Source organism: Lepisosteus oculatus, chromosome 24, assembly GCF_040954835.1.
Source record: "Lepisosteus oculatus isolate fLepOcu1 chromosome 24, fLepOcu1.hap2, whole genome shotgun sequence".
Lineage (NCBI taxonomy): Eukaryota > Metazoa > Chordata > Actinopteri > Semionotiformes > Lepisosteidae > Lepisosteus > Lepisosteus oculatus.
Window position 1 is genome coordinate 12,946,849 of NC_090719.1, and position 20,868 is coordinate 12,967,716.

Genomic DNA, 20,868 nt, shown 5'->3' on the forward strand with positions numbered 1-20,868 from the left:
TTTAAAACCACTCATCTCAGAGTAGTGCTGCTCTAGCCCTCAATAAATTATGCTGTCACCCGGAGAGACGTTACAGCTGATTATTTGACGATGATCTCAATCGTCATTATCGAATAATCTAGTTAGAAACCAATGGAATTCCAATTGTTGGTTTCCCAAATACATGCCAAAAGAAAGAAACTAGAGTTTCATGCATGTTAAGTATTAATCTGTCTATATGAAACAAAAATAAAGTGTCTTTCCTTGTTTTTGGCCATTAGATGCATTTAAGCAACAAAATCAAAACAGTGCATGCCTTGCCTATACAGGCGCTATAAAAACTGTCAGCTACTGAGGACTGGCCTGTGTATTACCTTTTCAAACTGCTTCTGCTGTGTGGACACTGTGGACAGGGTCCTCTCCAGCTCTGCCACTCTCTGCCTGGTTGCCTGCAGGCGGTTACTTAAGTCTTCTGCTTCCGCTGGGAAGAGAGGAAAATGTCACGAGAGAGAACTGAGGACTGCGCTGACTAGACTTTCATTTTCAGCCACCTGGTAAAACGCCAGCAGACAGGACCGGAACACAAGGAGCTGTATCTATCCATTGATATAACGTGGACTATCGGAGACACCCGCCCCCCTCGTTTCACTCTCCCCATTGTATGAACAAACCTGGTTTCTAACACTGAAAATCCAACTGTCCAATTTCTAACCACTTAGTCCGATTCAGGGATGCATGGGGAGCCAGGGGCTATCCTGACTAGCAACGGGAACAGGCCAGGAATCACTCTGAACAGGATCGCCAATTTTGGCCAATTTTCCTAGAAGCAAGTTAGCCTACTGGTATGTCTTTGGACTGTGGGGGGGGAAACCAGTGCACCCAGTGGAAACCCACACAAACACGGGAAGAACGTACGAACTCTATGCAGATCACACCCCACGTAAAGAACAAAACCCAGGGTTTCAGCACCGCGGAGCAGCAATGCCAACTACTGTGCCACAGTGCTGCTCCAGGTCTACAAACATGGATTTAAAATGCATTTAATACCAAATGCCAAAGCATGCAATTTCGTAAGAGTGTGATGACTAAAGACTTTTATTTCCACACAAACTAAAACAAGGACGGATCTGTTAAAAGATGACAAAAAAACAAATTGAAACACACTGAGGCTGTTCTGTGATGGTACCTGTTTTCTGTCTGGCCGCCTGCTGTGTGTAGGACAGAGCCGTCTGCAGTTCAGACTTCTCCGACACCAGGATCCCAATGGTCTGGATGTGCACCTGCATGTGAAGGTTTACATTACATTTCGATTATTACTGTTTCTTAAAATACTCCTAGTTCTTTTCATTTGCATCATGCTTTTCAACCCAAGGGATTTTACACGTAGGAGGGGACCCACGATCTGGGTGATGCGCAAGAACCTCTGTGCGTCAGCAGCAGCTCAGGTGGGGAAGTGAGAAATGAATTTACTGTTTGAATTAAGGGAGAATAAACCTCTTTTGAAAGCCGCAGAGGAATATTTCAATAACTGAGTCAGGACCCCATCTTAACATCTCGATAGGAAGGAGGGCAAAGTCCTACTACAGAATTTCCCCGTTTGGGAATTCTACATTGCGGTGAAGAGCGCCACCTACTGGTCTGCCAACACCACAGACAGCAGAACCCTGGATTCCTTTGGAAGAAGGACACCCATCGCCATACTGACAAGGCCCAGTCCCACGTAGTTTTCCCCCCAACATCAACATCAGTCAGAAGGTACCGACACTGGTTGTACTTCGCAGCACTTACAAAACCAGGACAGCAATGAGCGTTGTGTTTTTTTCTGCAGGTATTATCACTCTAAATATTAATTAACTGAAGCTGTTGGGACCAAATGGTTCACTGATCACAGAGGAAGCACCTTGATGAAGTCCCTTGGCCAACCAGCAACCAATCAAGAATAAAGGGACTAATAGCGTCTTAACATCTATAACATATGTAAGGTTCTTATTTCCCAAATGAATAAAAACTTCCATTTACATTACTATCTGAATTTGTTGTACAACATGCTTTGACATACTGTAGATAATGAGTCATTTCCCACACCCTGTGGCAGGTTTTAAAACTGCACTCCGTTCCCCAGACTCATCACACGGTGTGGCCTGGCGCAGAGGGTCCCTGTGAGATGAACCCAGGCCCTGATCTTCCAGACTCACCTGCAGCTGCTCTCGCATGGCTCCCTGCTCCCTGACGAACTTCTGTTCAAAATCCTTCCGCTCCTGCCCAGAAAAAGACACACCAACAGCGGTTGCTGGACTGCGCGGCTCACCTCCACTGGAAGAGTGGCCCAGCAGTGGGTGGTGTCGGCTGTGTGAACACTCCACTAGTGCTGCCAGTAATTGAGAAGCTTCAGCTGCAGGCGCTGAACAAGCTTCCATCTGCAGCGATGCCGTTCTGGGTATGGTTAAAGCTGTAGGCCATTACTCACTTTTATTTGGGAAACAGCTTTCACAGGCTTCAGATTCAAAATACAGAAAATGTATTGACTGATTTTAAGTCAGATACAGGACAACGTCTCTTTGTTTTTAAAGGGGTTGACAGGATTTTAAATGGGGAAGACCTTCCACATGCCTGATATATATAATCCACAATTGAAGACGGGATATTTTGACAGTATTGCTGAGTGCACACTTCTCTTCGGATCTTACAAGTCTTCATCTAACAAGCTGTAACTGCTGAAGAATGAGGCGGGGGTTTTTTTATTTGAAAGCAAAATTGATATACTTTGTGTACACATTTTTAGAACACAACACCTTCAGCTGGTGAGGAACCTTTTGTGCGTTATGTTGTTACAAGTGCACTGAGGAGTTAAAATGAGGAAAAATGCTTTATTTGTTCAGAAGTGGCTTTAAAGTGTACTGTTGTGTCCTTTTGTTCATTTCCTGAGATCCCCAAACACTGACACTGATCATCTAGATGCTGTGAACAGATAAAACGTGGCAGAAGTAAAACCTTGTATGAGGAATTTGTAAAACCTGGATATGTAAATAGAACTGTACCTCCCAAGCCAAGAAAAGGCTGTTTGGCAATATTCCCCTCCCACATGGTAAATACAGAGGACTGCTTACCTTCTGCAGCTGGTCTGTAACCTCCTGCGATTGTTGCTTCTAAACAACAAAAATAAAGGAAGAAAATTATTTTTAAAGATATCTGTTCCATCTGTGAGGGGTGTAGCTACGTAAAAGAAACGGGGTGCTTTTTCACGGCTCTTCTGCTCATCACTGCACACAAAGACGACCTTTGGCCCAACAACGGCGCCCTCCACAACAGAGGCCACATGGACTTCGGAGATCAGGACAGAGATCCCCTGACGTAGCTTACCAAATGTAAGGAATGATAACCGCTAAATCCTAATTGAGGCATTTTTTGGGTATTTAAGCACCACATATGTGCAGTGACAACAACACGTGCTTACAAAACAGCAGCCCAGTTTACTGAGCTCTCATGAGCTGGTGGGCTTATAAAATCATTCTCCATAAAGTGGCCGTTTATCATGGCTTCAGGCCAAAATAAAAATGCTATACCCACCATTCTCCTAAAACCTGGTGTTGTCTCACCACTATCACATCACTAACTCTTGGAGTGCATCATAATGTCATATGGCTGCACCAAAGATCAAGCAGACGGCCTACATCTCACAATCACGCAATCAAGATCATAAACAAAAAGTGTGAAACTGCCCAGGCACATTACTTCCCTTTAAGCAATTACTCTAAATTTGCAAAATGTTACCATTTATATTTCCAGCTTACCTTTGACTTGCTTTTCTAACAATTTTACTGCTGCACCCAAATTTACAATCATCTCTAGTCATTGTGAGCAGGTACAGTCTCTGAGACAAGCTGTTTTGTTTATACCCACCCTTATTAGGGCAGACATATTCTCTTGAAGCAACACACTCATTGTCTTTGTGAAGAAAACAACATTCGCTCTCGAAGACTCGACAAGAAAAGGCATAGAGCACATCACCATCACCGGCAGATGCTAGCGTTAGTCAGGTGTTAGTACAGTGCTAAAAAAACACACATATCACAGACTCCAAACACCAAGAACTTCCACCAAGTCAATGTAATGATATGTCATTTGTGACGTGCTAGCGAGCACCCTCTTCAGCCTACAAACCAGACTCCACTCACAGGATACTGCAAGAAAAGTTGGTACTGCTGTCAAAAAATCTACCGTCCCATAATTCCAAGTCTTACTCAGCGTTCCAGAAAAATGCTCTTTAGTCTCTCTTAAAGAGACTAATGTTTATCATTTTTTCTACAAGCTAGGTCTCCCTTAAAAGCACAGAAAAGCATAAAATAATTCTTAAAAGAATTAAGAATTGAAATAATCTATAAAATATTGTTTTAAAGATCTTGGGGAGTCCAGTGCTCCGGTTTGCTAAACTTGGGGGGGAAAAAAAAAACAACTAAAATACAAGCACAGAGATCAAAACTGATACTGCACGGACTGTGGATTAAAAAGCATCCATGCCGATGACCTTTAGCACAAAACCAGTCAGATAATCAACGTCAAGAAGAACAAAAACACTTCATTCATTCGGTCATGCAGATGCAACAGAAGTCCAACATTCCGTTCATATGGACAGACTGCACCAGGAAGCAGGCTGCTTACAAGTGCTTTAGACTGGCAGGATGCAGCAGACATTGTTGCAGGAGGGAGAGCATGTCACTAGCATTTATTGTTAACTGTGATCACTTAAAAAAAAAAACGGAAAAATGGTTGTGCTAAATATTGCCAAAAACCAAAGGGAGGAGCACAATCTTAATTAAACCAGGTGAGGGGAAACGGAGCACATCTGGAACAATGCCCAATGGAACGACCGAAGGAATGAGCCAGTGAGTGGAATGAGCGGGGTTAGTGTGCAAGTGAAGATGGGACAGTCCAGAGCCACACAGACACCAGAGAGCAGCAGCACCAGCAGCAGGCCCACACAGCCCACAGGGTTCTCTTACCAACTCGTCTAGCTTTGCACTGAGTTGTGCGTTTGTTAGATTGCTGGAGTCTAGGGCGGCTGCCAGCTCCTGGTTTCGTGTCTGACGTGCGAGCATGCAGAGAGAGGAGGGTCAAAACAGTGAAGGATGGAAAGGAGGAACAAAAATTTACATCAGCATTTCTGACACAGATACCCAGTTCCACCAACAAGTCACAGACAGGCTGTGAAGCAATGGCATATAATTAGGTACTCAAATCACAATACAAAATGTGTCACGACGCACATCTGAAGAAACAATCGGTGTCACAACACAGCTTGAGGTGGCAAATAGGACCGTTGCACACTCGCAAGAGTTTACAACTTGCTTTTCTCCTGCTGATGGGAAAAAAGAACGCAAGTTAACGTAACACAACCATAGACACACTGCTGTGCAGATTGATCAGGGAGCCATTGACAAACTGCTGCATTATATTGAAACTGTTGGCATTTTGAAAAGGAAAAAAAGGAGCACATGGCATGAAACAAACTGGTTTTTTTCCCCCAAATGGTTTGGTTCGAGTCTTCTTCAGAAAGCTGGAATCGTGGACCAGAGGAAGCACTGGAGTTTTGTAATCCAATCTGTGATTCCATCTGGGAAGTAGCAGACTGAATTTCATATTCCCAAAACACCCCCAACGCTATTCCAAGATATGTTTGAAGTTCTGATGTCCCATAAGATCAGCTTGCCATCATCACATCTCTTACCTATTTAGTATGTAAAACCACACTGAATAAGGCATTCAAACACAATATAATATAATCGTGTATTCTACATATATTTCCATAGATTTTACAAAACAGACACACATCTCTTGTGGTCATTATTTGTCAAACCGTATGTTAAACATGCAGAAACCTTGATTTTCTTATGGTGTAGGGATTTCCTTCATACACCAGGTCTCTATTTGTGGGTCACACATTAAGTTTACAAGATGTGCAACATCCATCACATATTTCAAATAATTCTACCCTGCAGACTGCAAGCAGCCATTGGAAGATGTGGTTCATCTCTCAATATGATGATTCCCACTTGACACATGAATGCAGACACTCACTGACCAAAAGGGTCAGCAACGTAGACTCGGTTCTAACCCGATGGACTAATAACCCAAACAAAATCCTAAATCGCTAGAACCTTGAATCGGATTTGCAATAAACCGCAGATTTTCCTGTGTCGGAGCCAACATGACACGAGAGGCTGAAATAACAGTTGGCTTTTTACCGGGAGCTTCCACATTGCAACACTAGCTGAATCCAACTTTACCCAACCGATTCTACCTGCTTCAATGCAGGCAAGTCAGATCAATCTGCGATTCCTCAGCTTCATCTGCAATTAAACCTTTATCATATCTATTTGAAGAACGAATAGGACTGATGTTTCAGAACCAAGGGTTGAGAAAAGAAAAAAATCGAAGGCTTTTCTGAAGCCGGGTCTCACCTCCAGCTCCTTCTCACTGCCAGGAGTTAGCTCACTGTCCCCATTGACGTAGGATGACGGCGACTGTCCCAAAACAACAAAATCACACAACACTATGGTAAACCATTCTGAGGCTTAAAGTGTCCAAACAACAGCAATTTCTGAAGTTGTTTCTTTACATCCATCCTGTCATTTTCCTGAATACCACCATCTATAAATTTGGGCAATGGTTATCAACATACAGTTTAAATTTGTGGTACAAAGTCCATTCATAAAAATAATTTGTATCTTACTGATTCTGAAAGTGCAGTAATACTGGACGCTGCAATAACAATTTATTTTGACTGCAATGTCATCACACTCACAAGTTAAGCTGGTTGCAAAGCAGACAGCTGCAGTATAATGAGTGGTATTAAATATGTAAATACGTGAGTACTAGATGTATCGTACTGTGGACTCGTTCTGAGGATGGGAAGTATACTAATGTTCCACGGGCTTCAGTACTGATTTCACAGATGACTTGTGAAAGGAACACAAAAAGAATATTTCCCATCGTGTTTTTTTTTTTACAATACACAGCCTTTCCTGCAAGTTAAGCAAGAAGTGCACACTTAGTGTGCATCGACATTTTTGTATTTAAAAGAAACCCTTCCTTCAAGATTTTAAACAGCCTGAACCTCCAGATCCTGGATCCTGCATACATTTCACATTTATTGCTGTCAATTTCATTCTTTTTTCATTCCTCGGATAGCTATGTATAACCATACCTTGATGCGAGCCCATACACATTTGTGAATGAACATAATTTTAGTTTATGGACTTTTACTTTCTTTTCCTTTGTTTTGAATGCTAAAACCCAAATAAAGTACAGGCAGCTGGCGGCGTACCCGTCCTACTCTTCTACACCACTAAAACAGAAGATAAAAAGCTACAGATTTAGACAGCACAAAATGTCAGATATAAACTGTTGCACTGACCCCACTGGACAGAAAACGGTGGCGGACAGAGACGTACCTGGGAGAGCAGGCCATTGAGCTGTTGGGACAGCTGGCGCAGGCTTTCTGTGGATGACAGGGGTCTACGAACACACGTGCAACATTAGTGTCACGGGAATCAGGGCTCTGGGCAAGTGACAGAAGAGACGTCACCCCCCTCTGAAACCTAGTGAGCTGCGTTCGGCACGTTAGCACACAACAACTAGACGCTGACAGTTCTGCACAGAGAACGACGAGACAGGAAAATCACTGTAGAATATGAATCAGTTGATAAAACCACAGGCGTATTAGAACAATTCACCAACTGATCTATCGCTTAATGCAGTCATTTCAAGTTTGAAGTCCTATCAAGCCTCTTCACCAAAAACCCAGCATTTTATACTAGAAAACAATACTAATGGTCTCTGTTGTCCTCGTGGAAAACCAGCCACCCCACGCTTATAATTAGTGCTTGGAATTTTTAATTAAGATGGTTGTAGTGCAGCCTGATTTGCAATAAATATGTGGCAATAAATATGTGGTTGACTACTGCATGTTTCATGTGGTTTAGGACACCCCTTCTTACCTGTTTTCCTCAAGTGAATTTTCATTGCAATTAGCATCAGTACTGGGGCTCTGTGAAAAGACGGGGAAAACAAATAATGAACCTGACGAGAGAAAGTAAACAGCAAAACAATGTGAAACAAGAAACTGCAAGTCACAAGCAACAAAACTTCAAACTGAAAGCCGCACATTAAGTAGGAATACTAAGGCTAAGCGTCACTCTTGCAATGGATAAGCAATCACACAGTCATCTTTTGAAACATTATTTAGGAGGCTTCAATTGTTTCACAGTGTATAATTGACCATACTCAATAACATTGTGTAACATCGTACCTGCCCTGGCTTGATGTAACACAGAAGGGCCTTCTAACAAAAAAAACCTGTGGCAGCAACAGCTATGAGAACAGCATACTTTAGCAATGAAAATGTCAAACCACGTCTCCTTATGGGTCTCCTTCTACAGCAATAAAAGCTGAAAGAAATCGGCCCTTAGAACTGCAATTATTTAAAGTTCTAAAACAAGGTAAAACCAACATCAACAAAAAAAATGAGACAAGAAAAAGAAAAGAGAAAAGCTCAGGTCTAACCTACATGTCTAGATTCAGCATTAGTCTACTGAAATATAACTATTACATAGCACACTCCATCACAAAGGATCCCAAAGCAGTCTAGACGTATACGAGAGGATCCTGTTCATCCCTGACTGCTGAAGCACAGCAGTCACTATGCACCATCCGCTCCACAACACAGCAGATCAGCTGGAGACGTGGGAAATTACTTCACCAAGGGAGTTAGGAAGAAACATGAGTTAGGCCGGACTGTTCAAGTCCACAGTGACAAGGAAAGGTTTACTCCATGCTGAAAAGATCTTCCCGCCTGAAATTTTGCGGCTCTTTTCTTTCCCTTGAGCATGGAGTAAACCTTCACCTCGTCCTTTGCGGCCCCTTCGTGAGGACGCAGGTCTCTGCCTGAACTCCAAGTCCAGAACGAGCAGCTTTGCCACGGGCTTTAGACCCCTCCAGGACCTCCGGGACAGGACGAGCATGACGGGGAAGCACAGGCGCAGAAACGCCTTCCTTGCGGACCAACCTGCGTGCCAGGGGGGGCGGCGGCGGCGCACTCCGGGTTAGTAACGCCAACGGTGTTAGAGACGCCAACGGTGTTAGAGACGCTCTCCCCACGGGGGGTCGCAGCCGGCCGGCCACTGGGGGGGCTGCCCGCTTCGGCATCGCTGAGAGCCTGCCAGGACAACACAAGCACAGGACCGTGACACGGCGCGGGCGAGAGAGGCACAGTCTGCCCCCATGCGGCCCGGAGGCCAACGCCGACGCAGACACAGACACACGGGCATGGACAGCACACATACTGCGGGGCTGGGGTTAGCGGGGACTGAGCCAAGTCCACAACACTGCGGTACGGCATTCAATTACGCACAAAAAAATAACAGGCAGACAGGATACAAAATAAATGAAATTATTAACTAAATAAACACCAAAAAAAAAACATGACCACAGACCAATATCGGAATTGTACGGGGCATTTCGGCTCCTCGATACTGCTTCTTACTGTCCTCACAGAGTCAAACACCTAAGAGGGAGCCATCACAATCTGCCTTTCCGTGGAGTACAGTTGCTTATCTCCATCCTCAAAAGGCAGCGAGATAAATGGTATACCAGAACAGAGGCAGGACTGTACCCTGTGCATGGTGCCATTTTCCTTAAAATCTTACATTTAAAAAAAATCAAACCCACCAAGTGCTGGGAGTCTTTCTTAAATAACCATCGTTCAAAGAGACGCGTTCGACCCGAACCTTAAAGATCAGCTTGCGCCGCGGCTGACTCAGGTGAACGCAGCCTGCTGCCAGCAGGGAAGCAGGTCTGGTATGATTACTTGGCAAGGATCAGATCATTACCATACCCCGCACACAGTATGGGAACTAAGAAAACGCTGTAAAGTTGCAGCTTTAAATCTGAGAATGTACTAAGATAGAATGTATAAAAGGCGGTAAATTATGGCAACTGTTAATCTATGAGAGCGGGACTGGGAAGCCCAGTATCCTTAAATAAGATATTTAATTTGTGAAACAAAAACTTTTTGCAATAATCAATGACACTGGCCAAGGAGCAGGGTGTGGAAGGAATTGCATAACCTGGCTGCTTTCAGCCCTGCAGACCAGGATGTGAGCTGAGCAAACAGCCGCAATGTCACTTTATATACAAGCACTATCCAAACACAACAAATAGCAGGACCTCATGCCTCTTCAGGGCTTTCAGGTATTCGGCAGTGGTCACGGGTCACTAAGCGTTGTGTAAAGACTGCGCTAATTGCCCTGGGCATGTTTTCACTTCAAACATGTCCCTGCAACAAGAAGATCACCTCTGAAGATGACCACAGTCTTAATAGATTACCCCCATTTATGACCAGTACTAAACTGCTGAGGCTGATGGGGCCTATTTATCACCAGGGGTAACTTCAACACGGTCCAAGACAGGCGGTCTCCAACCCTGGGCCTGGATCCAGGTCACCTGTATTTACAGACAGGCCACGCCCGTAAGATATTGAGGAATCAAGCAAGTACTTAGAGATCAGTAATGATCTCTAAATTACTGGATTTAACAAATCACTTGTGGGTGGCGTCCCATCCAGCCTGTATCCTGCCTTTTTTCCCCCCAGTGCTTCCCCGGATAGGCTCCGGGCCACTGTGATCCTGAATTGGAGAAGCAGTTATTGAAACTGTTGCGGATGTGATGTGGTGAACAAATAACTAGCTTCATTGATCACCACGTAACGACTCCATATCTTTAAAAAAAGAACGATTCAATTAAACTGGCGATTTAACTGGACTGGGGCTCTCAAAGACCAAAGCCCGAGACCATTTAAACTTGGACAACGAATTCTCTTCTACTCGATAAACCGCAGCTAATAACAATGAATCACAAAGGGTGGGGATACGGACGCCTAAAACTGGCTCTTCGTGAGCATGAAAGGCCTTAGCGATTAAAGGATTGGCAGGGTAGTTTTGGCAGGACGAAGACCACTCAGAGCCCTTGGCTCTCTGGACAGCTGGGCAGAGCAGTCACGGACAGAAAAAACGGCACCGAGTCTGGATTTTGTTTTTTTCTGGGTGCCAAGAGGGTTCTCGAAAACCGAAGAGGACCTTGGCGATGAGAGTTCCAGCCGGCTGCCAGCACCCGCTGCGAGGACAGGGGCGAGGAGGCCGGCAGAGGGCAGTCGGCCAGGACTCTGCTGCCCGTTTCACACAGAAGGCCGCCGGGGCCAACGGCTCAGGATAAAACAGGAGTCCCCAAACCCAGGTCCTGCTGCCCATGGGATCTTTTTTTCCCCCCCATTCAGGCTGGGTGCTCATTTCCCTTAAATCACCCCTTATGAATTAACCCAAACGTGTTGGCTTTCCTAGCACTGCAGTATTTCAGGACGGGAATCCTGCACTTTTCCAGTGACTTTCAAATCACAAAGAGCTTCAGCCCTCCGAATAACTCACTTCGGCATTTGTGAAGCAAATAATTCGTTCAAGAGGCTCGCGCGCAAGAGAAGTCTGATTTTTCCGCGGTGCTTGAAGTTTGACGCCGGTGCCGAGATAATTCCTGCTTTCTGGACGCGTCATGTGCCTTTCCTAAGCCAGCTCAGTTTCTCCTCTTAAACCTCCTCACACCATGAGCCCCTCTGACTGAGTTGACTAATTTGTCACCGCTGCCAGGAACAGCGGGCGTGGCGCACTGAGCTCAACGGAGGAAATGATCGCTGGTGCCATGCTCTGGAGTGGGCAAAAGCGCGAGAGAGCTCTCAGGATCAGCGTCGCATCGGTCCAGAACGGATGAAAGCAGTGCCCTTTTACAGAGATTCAGTAACACAAGCACAGCAGCTTCAAGTAAAGAAGCCCAAAGAGACGAAATCGTGTTTTTGCAGCCAGAGTACATTTCCTCTGGCTAAGCGAAGTGATCTTGTTGTCGGCTATAGTCACACGCTGGTTAACCCCAACTCCCAACGAACACTGCTCAATGGTGTGATCCATACATCGGGGCTAAAGTTCTATGCACTGACCTGGCCTCTTCAGCTGCAAAGAATCAATTAGCGAAACCTAGGGAAAAACACGCCTGGATCTCCGCCCGACCCAAGACGCCAAAAAAACACAGGAAACGATTCTTTCGCCAAACCAATCGAGCAAAAAAAAAAAAAGATACAGGAGGAGACGACAATGACATGCCAGCATAGCAGATGACATCTAGCAGTCAGTGAACGAATGAAAAACCGGGGCTCCCCTGCAGCAGAACAGAAGCAGCAGTGCTGTGAACAGAGAGGACGGCATGCAGAGAGAGAGAGTGAGCCGATTTGGCAAGCAGTCCCCTCACCTGGCTTTTGTCCAATGGAGGGAGAGCCACCCCATTGGAGAGATTAAGATCAGACACCAGCACCTTCAGAAGGGTCTGAATCTAGAGGAGAGCGAGAAGTGAAGAGACAACGCAGAAGGCTCAGAAGGAAGAGAATGACACAGAGAGAAGGGGGACACATTTCATTACGTTGGGTTTTTTTTTGTCTTGGGGATGCCAGCTTACCAGCCAACTCGCATTCGATTCGCCTTTTTCCTTTGATTCTAAAGGAAAAAGGCAAATTTCGAATCATGTCTCGACTGAACTGCAGAAATGATAAGAGTCCAAACTCGGCGTGCCGAGTCCCGACACTTCACATACTGTATTTCAGAATCCATTTGTGCTACATATTTTGCTTTAGTGTTCTTTTGGAAGGGGGCTTAATCAACATGATCGAATCAAACACTTTAAACACTGTCCGTACACGGACTTGGGAACTTTCACTCGGGGAATTCAAAAGCCACATGAATCGAACGTATGAATCGTTGCTCGTTTTTGTCACGTGCTGCTAAACCAGAATGCAATTTATAAAGCTGGTTTCAAGCATGTCGAAAAGCCTGAGCATTTCGCTTGACTGGTCTCGTAAATTCCAGATGGAGGAAGTGGTCAGAGGAAGAAATGTAGGTCACATGGCAGAACGATTACCTGAAGAAAGCCGGCATGTTAAGTATCCGATCAGTAATACTCTGGGGGGGAAATTCCAGTTTGGTGCACAAAACTAATGACGTTGTGCACAGATTTGTCTGAATTCTCCTCATCCGTAAAAAAATTAACATGTAATACCATTCCTGAACACTGACGAACGCTTTGACACTTGGAAAATATACATACATCAGGAATCTGAATAATCTGAGAGGCAACAAGTAAAAAACAAAGCTGCAAGAGAAGACGATAATAACTGGGGTGTTAAAATTACTTTTTTTAGATGCAGGATGGGATTAGGAATATACCCATTTCCATGTTTCTGAACACTTTTTCCAATGTTTATGCTCAGTAACGTTAATTATGTTTACCACAGTAACTCTGCTGTCAACACACAGCTTCCCAGAAGACATCTAGAACCTGATTACCAGGAAACACCCGGGGAGATTAAATTACTTTTCCCCTCTGCTCATTCACCCTATTTCCTCTCATGTGGACTTAATGTACTTGCATATGAAGAAGCATTTCAATCTTCAGGATTCAAAAATAGAGCAATAACTTGAGAACAAAAGTCTAAAAAGAAACTGAAGAGCAACAGAGTACACGATATATTGTACATTGCACTCCATGACCTCCTCGGCAGTCAAGTCACGATGACTATTTCTGCTGTAGACTCAATTCAGTTTGATTTTGAGATTTAATGATTAGTACAAGGCAAGAGTTCACCTTTTATTCCTGGGTAACAATGTCACCTTTTATTCCTGGGTATTTCTGTACATATTTGCTTTAGCATTCTACAATAATACCAAAAATAAAAGGCATCATTCTGTATTTTTGCCTCCTATTTCTACTTTCATCTTGAGTATACATGAACTTTGACTTCACTGGACCAATATTAATGAAGGGACCTGTATAACCCTCTATTTCAATGCATTGATTAGATCTGCCTTTGTGAAAGGTGAACTAAAATGAAAACTGAGAGCTGGTGCAGGGCTTCAGCAGCTACGCTGATCCCACAACTTGATATACTACCCACTTGTTCATTGCTCTAACTGGAATGTTGGTCTCGATGATTTGCATGGTAGAGTTCCTCACGGCCTGCAGAGATACGCAGAGATCTATCTCCAAAGCAAATTAGTTTACTACTCATCTGCAGCCAGAAAGAAAAATGGTATACAAGGATGAGCTACGCAGGGCAGAATTGTCATTTTGTCCTGAATTTCAGTAGCATACCGTGGTAAGTGTGCAGCACAGAAACAACAGAGGGATGCAAGGTGTAAGAACAAGAAATCCAAAATACAAATTAAGGAAGACAGCACTTGATATACTGACTTCACAACTGATAAAGATCTTGAATAGGAGGAAAGACCACAGTGATGCTAGTAGCATCGTCCGCTCATAGCCTTTTTGGAATCACCCCTATATGAGCCCCACATCAGCTCTGGGCATTAGATTTGTCCTTCACTGTCTCACTATGGCCACCGGCTGTATAGGACACTCACTTCCCGATCCCGGACAGACAATATTTGTTTTCCCCGATTTTCACTTTGGACCTTAACGGTAGGATTTGAATCCGCTGTTCACTTTGGTCTCATTAGTCTATATTAAGATAGTGGGCAGGTCTTAACACACAAGAAATTATAAGCCACTTAATAGGTGTAGTGCAGGCACTGCAAGAAGAGGAAGGGTGTCAGGGAAGCCAGGGTGGGAACGGACCTCCAACTCCCTGTGGGAGTAAACTGCATCTGTTCAGAGCAGGACTGACTCCCCACCACACTCATAAGGTACTGGAGTTCTCTCAATCAGATTCTTTGTAAAGGAATTCTGCATTTAAAACTGTTTTTGACACTGCATGCGCTCACACGGTGCAGGTCTCGCCCATAAATCGGTAACTGGGTTACTCTTTAAATAGAAAGCCTGCGCAGTTAGCTTTTTTAGCGTGACTTCCCGATTCGCCATGGGCAAGCTCAGAGGCAGAACTACAGGACGGCGAAGGTGGGACAAGGCCCGGCCTCGTCCCGGGACGCACAGTGACTCACGTTTTCGGGAGAGTGCCCGTCACCGGAGGGGGTGTCTGGTCGGCTGCTGTCTTTGACCTTCCTCTTCTTTTTGGCCCCTGCGCCGGGCCCCGGCGTGTTCTTCTGCTGAAACTCCTTCAGCTGCGGGGAGGGAAGAGAGGCAGGACGGTAAAGACTGCGGGCGCACACTGAACGGAACCCAGCCGAACCTCAACACAGCACCACCAGCTGCAGCACCAAACTAAAACCTACAACCTGCAGGAAAGAATTCCGAGACGTTATTAGAAGTATGCTTCTACATCTACATCTCTTTAATAGACTCCATTTCTTGCGACTTAGAGGGGGGAAAAAAAAAGCAATCCGAATATTGGAATGTACGAAAATACAAACAGGAAAAAAAGTAACTAAAATCGCTGTTGCTGTACTGTATGAATAAGGATATATACTGTATAAAGGAGTTCCCAGCAATGAGAGTAAATCTGAGGTGATATAGTAATATACACGATTTAACACACACCTCTACTTATACAGCTTTTCAAATAAGTGGTAGGATTTCTGCCGAGATGACAAAACGGACATGTGCAGATTAAGGAAACAAATGATTCGCGATAACAAATGAAAGATTCCTCACTTCTCCGCTGTCATCTCCAGAATCTTTTTAGTGAAGACGCTCTGGACCTGACTTGCCGCTGACAGCTTGTAAAGGAAACCCCGCCTCATTATTTTTTTTTTACTACCACCACTAAAAAGCAGCGCGCCGAGCTTCCCTTGCGAGCGAACGGCAATCAATGAGGTGAAAGGCACCGTGCATCTGCGATGCCCAACAATAGTCCGCGTGACGCAGCCTGGCACCCCCTCGCCAAACTCCGATGATCTCAATCGGCTGTCACCAGGAGCGGAAACTCACCGATTTCATTCAACTTTTAGATACGAGACGGTTCACCCCTTCTGGGAATCACCTTGGTGGAGGAATTCCCACCTCCAGGTGAACAGAACGCATCCATCGCTGTGTGCTTGGATAAACAGCCAAACCACACTGTGGGTATCACATTCTCTCAGCAGACCAAACTGCAGCCTTGGCTACGAACACTACAATATTTACTGAAAATAGGAAGAAACTTATCATTACCTATACGTATGCATATAAAATCAAGTGAAAATCCCAGAAAGGCACCGATATCAATAAAAAAAGAACAATGCCTTCTCGTTATTGATTTATTGGCATTTATTTATTATTTATTGGCAACAGTTCCGGTGCACTCACCAGCAGTGAAGCCAAATCCTCTTTAGAAATGAATCATCAGCCTGTGCAAATCACCCTGATCAACATCCACGACAACATCCACATGCAGAACAACGTATTAAATCAGTTGTGCACCACAGACCCAACTGATGGGAAGATCCCAATGTGAGGATCAGAGCAAACTCCACTTGTAGTGACTGACTGAGACCTGACTGCTTGGTGCATCTCTGATCAAAGTGCCTGCTTCCCTTCCAGGGAAGGTGTGTGCCACAACATTCCCACAGGACAACAGGTTTCCCGCAAGAGGAGAATAATAAAGTTATGCCAAGGATGCCTAGCTGAACATGTGTGGCAAGACCTGGGATGGGGTATGGCATCTAGGGCTCAGAGACCAGTGAACAGGCGGAGGTCTGTCCAGGTTCTCCATGGGGAATTAGGCCAGAATCCCCAAAGACAGCGGCTGCAAAGCATTACGGATACTGGGCTACCATCCTTATCCTTGCTTCCAGAAGGCCCCCTGTTGATCTGCTCTATCGATGAATTTCCATCAGTCAAGTCTTTTCAATAAAACGTCCCTGCACAACTACAGAAAGATTTTCATTTTCCTGACAATACCTTTGAGAACGTCGCAGTTATAAGTAACAGGTTTCTCTTGATGCCCTGTATACTCCTACTGCTCTGTGGCCTTCAAAGCAATACACACTACGAATAAAAGAAAACAGACAATGCTCAATGCTCTATGATATGACTACGGAGCAAAGACTGCACTGCTGAAAGCAACAACTTGCAGGGTAAAAATAATCAGACCTAATGTTATAGCCAATGTACCACTGCTTCACTCTAATATTATAACATTAAGTTGCATACAGAACAGACAGTCTCTTACGTAATGCCCGAATCAGCAAACAGATTAACCTCTCGCTGTTAAAGTTTCCATTTCAGCTCAATAAAAGGATTATATCTGGCCTGCACATACAAGTCCTTCTGCGAGTTACCACATTCTCAGAAATTTACAGCCAACTTAAAGCGACATGAATCGGAAAAATCCCCTTTGTCTGATGCAGACCTTACCTTTAGTTATTTTTCATTACTGCATTCACACAGCATCAGGTATGGTCGATACTGCTGAACCTCCGAGTTAAAAACAATCCTTGAAAACAGAGTGGGAGCGCTCAAGTCTTAAGTGCTTTTGTTGACTGAATAAAATAAAAAATTTGCTGTGATCATGTTCTGGGGAAATTATTCCTTCATCAGAAGTCAGGACTCTCCCAACTACCGACTCTCATTCTGCACTGCAAACCAGGAAAAACAGGAGCAGTGACAGGATATTTCGAGCTCCTACAGGTGCGGTGTTCTGTAAAATCCACACTGCACCTTAGTCTGCTTCAAGCAAAATACCGAGCAAACTTTGCAGACCATTTACAATACCTCTAACATTTCCATAGTAGTTTATTAAAGGCACAGAATCCTAGAGGCATCTGCAATGCCAGGCAGAGCGGTGGCTCTGTGGCTCAGGATCTGCGCCTGTGTCTGGGAGGTTGCCGGTTCAAATCCCGCAGCCGGCAGAGGAATCCTACTCTGTTGGGCCCCTGAGCAAGGCCCTTCACCCCAACTGCTCCAGGGGCGCTGTACAATGGCTGACCCTGCGCTCTGACCCCCAGCTTCTCTCTCCCTGTCTGTGAGTCTCATGGAGAGCAAGCCGGGGTCTGCAAAAAGACGAATTCCTAATGGCAGAAATTGTATAGGGCTAATAAAGTGATGTTATAATAAATCGCCAGATGTGCTACAATATCATTAAGATGTGGCTATTTCTAGATAGCCAGCAACACGAACTCTCATTTTCCCTTTGTGCATCAGCAAAAATAGTCAGCGTGCCGCCCCGATTAAAAGACAAACATTTTTCACACAACCTGAAATCTCGCATGCGAAATCCGTGTGTATTTTTCCCAATAATAACATAATGCTTTCTCTGCCCAACACCAAAATCTGTGCCAGGCAACACCGGATACTTCAGCATCAGCAGGAGAGGCGTCGAAACCCGCTGTTTACGCACAAGCGAAACTAAAGTCAACACTCGGTCCCAGTCTCGGCAAACTGACCAACTGTGACATGCAGTCAGGTCAAAATCAATACTGGACTTACCCTGTTGGGGTCAACTCTGCAAGATAAGACTGGGAAATCTGGCTTCGGTCGAAAGCGTGCTCTCAAAGCACCTACCTAAAGACAAACGGGGCCATAATGACCTCTTTGCAGATCAGCCTCGCCGGGCAAAGGTCACAAGATAGCCATCGCTGCTACAAAATGACTACAAACAGCACACACATGCACTGCACCTCCCCTTACCCCACAAAGTTCTCCGGCTACATCAATCACAAGTCAGTCCATCACACAACTCGGCAGCTCCTTTTCCCACAAGTCCATAAACATTACGAGTGTACTGGAATTATTATTTAGCATCCCTCACAAACCAGCGTCCTCTTTTCTGCTCTTATCTAAGCGACCACACAGACACACTAGCACTCGGTACATTACACAGCCAGTCACTGCTGCCTTCGAAACCTCCCTAACCCTAACCAAATCTCTTCTCCCGGTGGTTTCACTCCTTTAGAAACCGGCCGGGAAAGGACGGGAATCTAGCTGGGATTGATAGAGACGCACGTCTCATACGACTCGTTAGGATGCATTAGCGATGCAGCTGAAATTGGATCCGGTTCTTGGAGGGAGAAAAAAGAAATAGGTCTCCGTCATCGACACATTAAAAGGCAGTGCCAGCAAGTACACCTGTCGCCCTCACCAAGTCCTTTCCGCAAACCCCTTCGCCGATTTCAAGGTGTTCAGACCCGTAACCTGGATAATTGGGAAGCATTGCCCTGAATTTTGGGGAATGATCCGGCAGGGCCGGACCTGCGACCTTTCGCCTCTCCGAGAAGACACGGATCCACTCGCGCCTCAGCCCCCCACGCGTGTCCCGCAGCCCCCAACACCCACCCACGACAACCGGTGCCACTGAGAAATGAGTGAAGCCATCGGGACCCCCTTAAAATCCCGGATCCTTGTCGTGAAGCGCTCCTACCGCAGCACGGATAAGGCAGGCACTGCACAGCCCAGCAACAACACTGGGGGCCGGGCTGAAGGCAGGAAAGAATTTAAAAGGCACTTTAAACAAAACCAATCAGAAAAGGGGTAAACTGTATTTCCCACGAGTCGATTGATATTTCCGTGTAGATTTTTTTCGATCCATGAGATTTCACCCGGTACCGTGCCCCGGCTTAGGTAGTAACAAGGTCCAGGGATAACTTGACAGTAAAACAAGACCACAGACATCTTATCACACGGGATTGCCTTTATAGTGGTCCTGCAACCCCAGACCCCGCAGACAAGGCAGGGCCAATCACACGATATCCACGACTCGCCGGCTGACCCACTTTAAAAAGCCGAAACATAATTTACAGCCGCTCAGGAACTGCGCAAAAAAATAAAATGACACCCCCACCCCACCCCCCAAAAAAATAATAATAAAAGGAGCAAAACGTCCACCTGCGCGTCTGCGCTCCCCAGATGCAAATGTGTCACGGTGCACCCTGAACCCGCACTGGGCAGGCCAGCGCGGATCCCCGGCCTTTCCAGCGCCGCGGCCGGCCCCCCCTCGGCGCCGCAGAGCCGGTTCCGCGGCCGCAGAGCCGCCGGTGGACGTGGAAGTGCTTCGTGGCTCCTTGTCGTTTCAACCCCGCGGAGAAGCGACGCGACACGTCCACCCCTCCCTCCTCCGCCAACCCGAATGATTTCTTTCGGTGTGCGTGTGCCTGGGCAAAAGTTTTTAATACCTTTTTCTTGGCCGCGGCGAGTTTATTCTGCCTGCTCTCGTCAGCCATCCTGGATCGCCCTGGAGGTAAACGGCACCACGTCATCAATAAGGGGTCCGCGGCCGCCGGCAGTTCCCCCCGCCGGCCGCCAGGGGGAGCGCTGCGCAGCTCAGGATCCAGCACAGGGTAAACGAGCCAAGCAAAGAAATGATCTGAATGCCGACATTCAGGTGAAACCACTCCAACTTGCCACGCATGACAGGTGTGATCTCTGCTGTGACAAGACAGGGATACCCAGTTAATACTGCACTGTTGCTAATACCAGACCCGAGCGTGTGACATGCCAACACAGTCTGTACAGCACTGTCTTTGTCCTTTGTCTTTGGGTTTTTCAAGATGTGATGGGGCAGATCAACAATGGATCAAGCGGATTCGTCTCCTGGGGACGTGTAAACCAGCACAACAAACGACGACGCGCTCGCAAATTCAAAATGATCACGGCAAAATCTGAAGTCATTGGCAGCCACATGTCATTCTCGCCTATTTCCGGCTGCACAGACACAATACCTGCCTAAAGTTGATAAGGTTCTTTTATTTAAAAAAAAAACCAATATCGCGAGAAGCTAAAACTATGCAAAGCATGACAACGACGATATGAACGAGCCGGCTCTGACCACTGGAGGTCGTAAATCCGACACGAAAATAAAAATGCATCAGGTGCGTCAAGAGTCAGCAAATGGTTGTTCGGTTACAGAACTTTAGAAGAATTATATAAATCTAATGAAAGAAAAGCAAAAGGCACTCCAGGTAGCCTTTAAAC

The 20,868-nt window shown here is 45.6% G+C and overlaps 1 protein-coding gene across 6 annotated transcripts in view; it reads right to left on the reverse strand.

Annotated features, from left to right (window-relative positions):
• Positions 1-20,207, reverse strand: part of golga2 (golgin A2) — a 40,377-nt gene extending 20,170 nt beyond the window's left edge. Inside the window, exons 1-12 of one of the 6 annotated variants that reach the window (XM_015367090.2) lie at positions 20,070-20,207; positions 15,024-15,143; positions 12,325-12,405; positions 9,044-9,193; positions 7,977-8,026; positions 7,431-7,494; positions 6,438-6,500; positions 4,980-5,060; positions 3,087-3,125; positions 2,175-2,237; positions 1,166-1,259; positions 354-460 (exon numbers count right to left, since the gene is read on the reverse strand). In XM_015367090.2, the coding sequence (XP_015222576.2) occupies positions 354-460; positions 1,166-1,259; positions 2,175-2,237; positions 3,087-3,125; positions 4,980-5,060; positions 6,438-6,500; positions 7,431-7,494; positions 7,977-8,026; positions 9,044-9,193; positions 12,325-12,405; positions 15,024-15,143; positions 20,070-20,153 (996 nt within the window). In that variant the 5' untranslated portion in view covers positions 20,154-20,207. The remainder of the gene's footprint in view (positions 1-353; positions 461-1,165; positions 1,260-2,174; positions 2,238-3,086; positions 3,126-4,979; positions 5,061-6,437; positions 6,501-7,430; positions 7,495-7,976; positions 8,027-9,043; positions 9,194-12,324; positions 12,406-15,023; positions 15,144-20,069) is intronic. The other 5 variants (XM_015367089.2, XM_015367092.2, XM_015367091.2 and 2 more) reach the window with 5 other exon arrangements.
• Between the last annotated feature and the right edge of the window lie 661 nt (positions 20,208-20,868).